This window comes from Nicotiana tomentosiformis, chromosome 6 (genome assembly GCF_000390325.3).
Source record: "Nicotiana tomentosiformis chromosome 6, ASM39032v3, whole genome shotgun sequence".
NCBI classification, from domain to species: Eukaryota; Viridiplantae; Streptophyta; class Magnoliopsida; order Solanales; family Solanaceae; genus Nicotiana; species Nicotiana tomentosiformis.
The window spans coordinates 100500696-100508062 of NC_090817.1; the positions used below are offsets into that span (position 1 = coordinate 100500696).

Genomic DNA, 7367 nt, shown 5'->3' on the forward strand with positions numbered 1-7367 from the left:
TGGATTCTGGATGGTTAACGGATCGAATTTGGCCTTATGTAAATGTTGAAGCTTCCAGCTTCTGGTATAACCGCACCTACGCAGGGGCAGCCGCAGGTGCGAGCCACGAGTCACAGGTGCGAAAGAGAGGAGGTTGGCCATCAACCGCAAGTGAGGAATATTCGGGCACACCTGCAAAGGCGCAGGTATGAAGTAGGCAATGCAGGAGCGGGCTATGGGCGCAGGTGCGGCGCATGGACCACAGAAGCGGATGCGCATATGCGCTACATGGGGCGCAGATGCAGGACTGTTGGGCTGATCTAAAGTGGCACCTGCAATGGAATTTCCACAAGTGCGGAGCTGCAAAAGCGGCTATTTGACCGCATGTGCGTAGGTTAGACCGGGCAGTGTTCTATTAAAGACGGGGGGTTGGACTCATTTCCACCCCATTTCTTCTTGGGAGCCAACTTTGGGGACAGTTTTGGAGTACCATTTTCATCGTCAATCATGATGTAAGTGATTTGTACTAGTTGTGAGTTAAATACAAGGATTATACATGGATTTAGACATGAAAATTTGTAGAAATTTGGGATTTTGAAAAAAGACCTAGGAATTGGTAATTTTGCATTTTGACCACGAAATTGGGCATGGAATTGGGAATAAATCATATATTTGAGTTCATAGTGTAAGGGCAATGATTAGCTTCAAAAATTCTCGGTATTCGAGCACCTGCACCCAAAGGTTGCTTTATCGACTTTTCGAGCGGAGTTGGAAATTGTTTTAAATTGAATTATAATGAGCATTAGAGTATATATTTATGGATTTGCACATATATTGAATAGTTTCGAAGCGTTGGGCATCGAATCGAGTCATTTGAAAGGCTTGGGAGCCGGCTATGGAACTTCGGAGCGAGGTAAGTCTCCTTTCTAACCTTGTAAGAGGAAATTAACCCTATAGGTGAATCAAATCATTATGTGCTTCTATTTGTGGGGGCAATGTATGCACGAGGTGACGAGAGTCCGTGTGTAGCTACTATTATGCTTCTGTCTGGGTAGTCTAGAACCCATATCATGTTGTACTTGCGATGTTGTGCCCTACTTGTTAAATTAATTGTTTAAAACATTTAGAAACTCGATAAAGGAATTGTAAAAAGGTTAAACTTCATTTACTTGATCGTTAAATGGGAATTTGAAATTCTTCGAATATTTGCCCCTTAATAAATCTTGAATTGGCTGTTTAATGTGTTTTCTCTTTTGTGAAGCGGGCCGAACACCTCGGTAGCAGATAATGCATCTATGATTCGCGTCGTTCGACCCTAGGCAGTGCACATTTTAAATATTTATGTTGGATCGGGCCGTATGACCTCGACATGATTTGCGCATGATTTAATTGTTTGTTTTGGAATTTATGATAATTGATATTGCTTCATTGGCCTGAGATACAAAATGATAAACGATGAAAAATAAATTTGGAAATTGCTTATTAACAAAAGAATTGTTTACTTATTTCATGATATTGATCTTACATCCGTTCTACGTAATCCATGCTAAATTATATCATTGGTAGTTTATTTATAGCCCATAGTAAGTGTCGGAGCCGAGCCCTCGTCACTACTTCTTCGAGGTTAGGCGGGATACTTACTAGGTACGCGTTGATTTACGTACTCATACTACACTTGCTGCATATTTTTGTGCAGGTACATATATGTCTAGTGGCCTTGTGGGAGCAGAGGTGCGGTTATAGCAGGGATTTAGGTGAGCTGCACTCTATACTATGATCCGCAGCCAACAGAGTCTCCTTAAGAGTATTTATATTTTTTCTGTCCAATTTGTATTCCGGACAAATGCTGTATTTTATTTTACATTCCTTATTGATGCGCATGCACTTGTGACACCGGGTTTTGGGGTGATTAGGGATTGTCCTATATTGAAATTGTTAAAAATATTATTATTTACATTGTAAATTCCATATTTTTACTATTTAATTGAAGAAAATATGATTTCAAAAATATTAAAATGAGAACCAAATTATGTATTTATTTTTGGCTTGCCTGACAGCGGGGTCCGGCGCCATTACGACCTTTAATGGATTTTGGGTCGTGACATAACCGAGCTAATACAACTCTCGGAATCGCAATTCGAGGATGATATCAACAAAGTCAACTCCTGGTCAAACCTCTTAACCTTCCAAAACTTCAACTTTCCAATTTTTCACCAAAATGCTTCAAACTACTCTATGGGCCTCCAAATCCAAATCCGTATGCACGTCTAAGTCTAAAATCACCATACAAAGCTATTAAAATCACCAAAATGCCATTTCTGAGTCATCTACACAAAATTTAAGACTTCGATCAACTCTTATCGCTTAAACTTCTAAAACAAGAATCCTTATTCCAAATCAAATCTCGAATCATCCGATATTCGAACTCCGCCACGCACGCACATCATAACACATAATACAAAGCTTCTCGAGACCTGAAGCCACCGAACGGGATGCTAATCCTCAAAATGACCGATTGGGTCATTATATTCTCTCCCTCTTAAACAACCGTTCGTCGTCAAATGTGACAAGAACCATTTCGAAGACCTCAAATCACTGAGTGAACTTAACATACATATACTCACGGGTGATCCCACATCGAGGCCAAATCAATATAAAGAGGGAGAATTTAATTGGGTAACGACAACTTTTTCAGAAGCTCAGAAGTCTAATCAAACTGGGAGTCAGTTTGAAGAGACGTTGAGTACTCTCCCTAGAATCTAGGCACTTATTGTGTTTTGGGACTCTCTTTGGGCTAAACTGGTTCATTTCGTTACGGATAAGCTTAAAGAGGTTAGGATTAAATGGGACTCATCTTTTGATCATGATCAAAATATAAATATTTTAAAATATGCAGAGTGGAGAGTACGTACCATGCAGTCTTGATGAACCAGGTTCTTCACTAAGAAATATCTTGTGTAAGTCAGAATTTTCCAAGAAAATAAAGTTAATATCATTAGAGATTAATGAGACATTTTAGCACATGATCAAACCCTTTTCATAGTTGTCCCTCAAAAAGTGGAGCCTAACATCTATGTGCTTAGTTCTTTTGTGATGAACCGGGTTCTTGGTCATACTAATTGCACTAGTGTTATAAAAAAAGATGAGGATACAACCTACATCAATTCCAAAGTCCATTAATTGTTGTTTGATCCACAACAATTGAGCACAACATGGGGAAACAACAACATACTCAGCTCATGGAGCGTGCTTGAGCCCATAAAGTACCTTGTCAAGCTTATACACATGATCATGACATTCCTTGCCCTCAAAGCCTGGAGGTTACTTGACAAACACTTTCTCCTTTAGATAGCGATTGAGGAAGGCACTCTTGACATCCATCTGATGGAGAGTGAATTCCATGTAAGTAACAAAGGCTATAAGGAGTCTAATTGCTTCCAATCTTGAAACTGGAGCAGAAGTCTCATCATAGTCTATGCCCTTCCCTTGACTATATCCTTGAACCACCAATCTTGCCTTATACCTTATAACTGTTCCATCTTCATCAAGTTTGTTTCTGAAGACACATTTTTGTGCCAATTACTGATCTGTCCTTCGTTCTTGGTACTAGATGCCAAACTTGACTTCTTTCAATTTGGTTGAGTTCACCTTGCATTGCATTCACCCAGTCTGCATCCTGCAAAACCTCAGCAACATTTTTAGGTTCAATAAGAGATAAAAAAGCATCAAAAGCACAAAGATTCTTCAAACAAGATCTGGGTTTTAATCAAGAGGCTGGATCAGTAATTATGTTCTTAATGGGATGAGAACTTTGATACTTGTAAGGTTTCACAACCAGATAGTTTTCCTGAGTTGTTCCTTTAATGTTTTGTTGCTGAAGAACATGTTCATGGACAGGTTCCCTCGAGGTTTAAGGATCAGTTCCTCTTTGTTCAATTCCCCTTGTCAAGTTGCCCTGGGTGGAAGGACCTGTTCCATCCTCTAGTGCAACTTTAGTCTGGGCTTTGGTTTCATTTGAGTTTCTTACCAGCCCAGTTTATTCATCATCATGTTACTGACTCTTAGAAAGAATGTTAGTTTCATCAAAAACCATATGTACACTTTCTTCTACACACATAGTTCTTTTGTTATAAATCTTATAAGATTTACTATGCGACGAATATCCCAAGAATACTTGCTCATCACTTCTGGGATCAAACTTACCTAGGGAGTCTTTGCCATTTATGTGCGCAAAACACTTGCATCCAAATGCCCTAAGATGGGATATATTTGGCTTTCTCCCTTTAAGTAACTCATACAAAGTCTTCTCAACTAGAGGTCTAGTGATGCACCTATTTATGATGAAGCATGCAATGTTCACAGCTTCTGCCCAAAAACTTTGGGGCAGTTTACTAGAAAGAAGCATAGTCCTAACCATTTCTTCCAATGTCCTATTCTTTCTTTCAACTACTCTATTTTGTTATGGAGTCCTAGGAGTAGAAAAATCATGATTTATGCCATGCTCATCCCAAAATTTAGCAAATTTAGCATTCTCAAATTCAGTACCATGATCAGACCTAATTGATGCAAGTTGATTAACTAGTTGTTTTTGAGTTTTTCTAACAAAAGAAGTGAACATGTCAAATGCTTCTTATTTAGATGTTAAAAACAGTCTCCAAGTAAACCTAGAGTAATCATCAACAAGCACCATAATTTATTTCTTACCACCTCTGCTCAATGTTCTCATTGGTCCACAAAGATCCATATGGACCAGTTCCATCGTCCTGGTGGTGCATACAATTTTCTTTCTTTTGAAAGAGGATCTTACTTGCTTCCCCCTTGCACAAGCCTCATAAATTTTATCTTCATTGAACTTAATGTTAGGCAACCCTATCACCAAGTCCTTGGAGACTAGTTTTTTGAGTTGACTTAGATTGGCATATCCAAGTCTCTTGTGCCAAAGGAGAGGATCATTATCCAACACTCTTAAGAAAGTGAGTTCATTATCTGAAAGTGTGGACAGATCCACAACATATATATGTTCACTCTTTTTCCCTATAAAACTATCTTGTCAATGGTAAGATTAATCATAAAGCATTTTTGTAGAGGTGAATGCTACCATATTACCTCTATCACACAGCTGTAATATACTTATTAGACTGTACTATAGTCCATCTATCAAGTAGACATTATCAATAGAATGAGAATCAGTCTTACCTACATTTGCAACCCCAATGATCTCACCTTTCTTCCCATTTCCAAAGGAGACATTTCCTCCTTTAAGGTTCTCAAGTGAAAGGAGCTTGTTCTTGTTTCCTATCATATGCTTTGAGCAGCCACTATCCATGTACCATATTTGGCTGTTTCCCTTCACTTGGACCTGCAAAAGGAAATCAGGGGTTAGACTAAGGAACCCAAACTAATTTGGGTCCCTTTCTATAGGCAAAAAGGTGAATCAAATTCTTTTAAGCCCAACTTGGCAGCCTATTTTTCCCTTGAACAAAATCTTTGTTCTTTTGACTTGCCTTCTCTTTGGCAGTGCATTCACTTTTATAGTGACCAATGTTACCACAATGTGTGCAAATCTTATTCTCAGGAAGTGTAAGATACTTGCTTTTGGGATCTCACTTAGGTGCTGGGTTCCCAAAGCCAAGTCCTCTTATATTGCTACTATGGTGTTCTTGTAGCCATGAAAGTGCATCAGAGGACCTGTTCCATTAACAAGTTATGTCTAGATCATGCTTGACCTTGCTTAGATCCTCATTTAGAATTCTTATGTGTTCATCTTTCTTGTACAATTCATCTTTCATTTTTCCTACATTTTCTTCTAAAGTGAGTTGTGTGTGATTAACTGTCTTTTTTTCTGTTCCTAGTTTCAATTTTAGATTCTCAGATCTAAGCTCTAGGACAATTGATTTAAGTGCATGAACCTAGTTCTTCAACACAGTATTTTCACTTACAGTTTCACTAACCTTAAGTTCTAGCTTTTTGCATTTAGCCTTCAAAATTACACATTCTTTAGACAACTGTTTCTTTTCATTATTTACATCCTCATATTCATCAATTATCTCTAGTAGTAACTCAGATAACCTTTCTTTAGAAAAAAAATTAATCTTGTCTTTGAGATGAAGGACACTTACCTCAGTTTCTTCATCAGATTCTCCAATAGCCATAAGTGCTCGTTCATCCTCATCATCATCACCTGAGCTTTTATATGAGCCTTCTCCCCAAGCAGTGACCATAGCCTTGATTGATCCTTTGTTGTTGCTCTTCTTGGGTTAAACCTGTTCCTTTTTCTTGTTCCTTCGTTCAGCTCTTTCCTTCTTCCATTCAATTTCCCACAAAGGACAGTTTTTATGTGATGATCCGACTTTCCACACTTGTAGCAACCATCATTGGTTTGCTTCTCCGGAACCTTTGCCTTGCTGTAGCTTCCACTTCTTAAAGAACTCTTTCCTTTTCTCAGGTACTTCTTGAAGTCTTTGGTGATCATTACCATTTCATCTTCTTCCAGATCTGAACCTTCAGTGATTCTAAGTGCTAAGATTCTTTTCTTCTTAGGTACATCCATCTTCATGGTTTGTCTCCTAAGTTCATAGGCTGTGAGATTTTCAATCAATTCATCTTGTGGTAGAGTAGCAATGTTCTTTTATTCTTGGATGGTAGTGATCTTGCTTTCCCAAGTGATTGGCAATACCCTAGTAAGTATTTTCTCAACCCTCTCTTTTTCAGGAATAATCCTTCCAAGAGATTTTAGTTCATCTGTCAGTGTAGTGAACCTTGTGTACATCTCTTGAATGGTCTCTCCATCCTTCATAGAAAAGTTCTCATACTGAGAGTACAGTAGAGTTCCTCTAGATATCTTCACTTGAGTAGTTCTTTCATGCATCACCTATAGTGTATCCCAAATTTGCTTAGCAGTTGCACAACCTTGGATTCTATTGTACTCATCTAGACTAAGCCCACAAACAAGCCATTTCTTGGCTTTAGCATTCTTCTCCTATTTCTTCAAATCCTCAACAATGCAATCTGCTCTTGCCTTTGGCACATCTACTCCTTCAACATTTTTGTTCAATGTAGCCAGTGGACCATTAGTGACAATATTCCATAGCTCATAGTCCTCTCCTTTAATGTGATCTCGCATTCTGTTCTTCCATCAAGAGTAGTACTGGCCATTAAAGAGTGGTGGCCTAGCAGTGGATTATCCTTCCCAGTTTCTTGGTGGTGCACTCATTTGATCTTCTCCTAAGGTGTTAGCCTCTTCAAGGATAACCTGCTCTTATACTAATTGATGTTTTGTACTTTAATACCACACAAGAGGGGGTGATTTGTGTGGTGTCCAATTTTTTACGTACACGGATTATAGAATAACCTAGTTCTTTTATGTGTTCCTTATACTACTATTGCAG

General features: G+C 38.6%; 1 protein-coding gene across 1 annotated transcript; it reads right to left on the reverse strand.

Annotated features, from left to right (window-relative positions):
* Positions 1-6607: 6607 nt before the first annotated feature.
* On the reverse strand, positions 6608-7102 carry LOC138894490 (uncharacterized). The gene is made up of 2 exons (XM_070179190.1): positions 6998-7102; positions 6608-6850 (listed from the first exon to the last, which is right to left on the reverse strand). The coding sequence occupies exons 1-2, from the start codon at positions 7100-7102 to the stop codon at positions 6608-6610; spliced, it is 348 nt and encodes a 115-aa protein (XP_070035291.1).
* Positions 7103-7367: the final 265 nt, after the last annotated feature.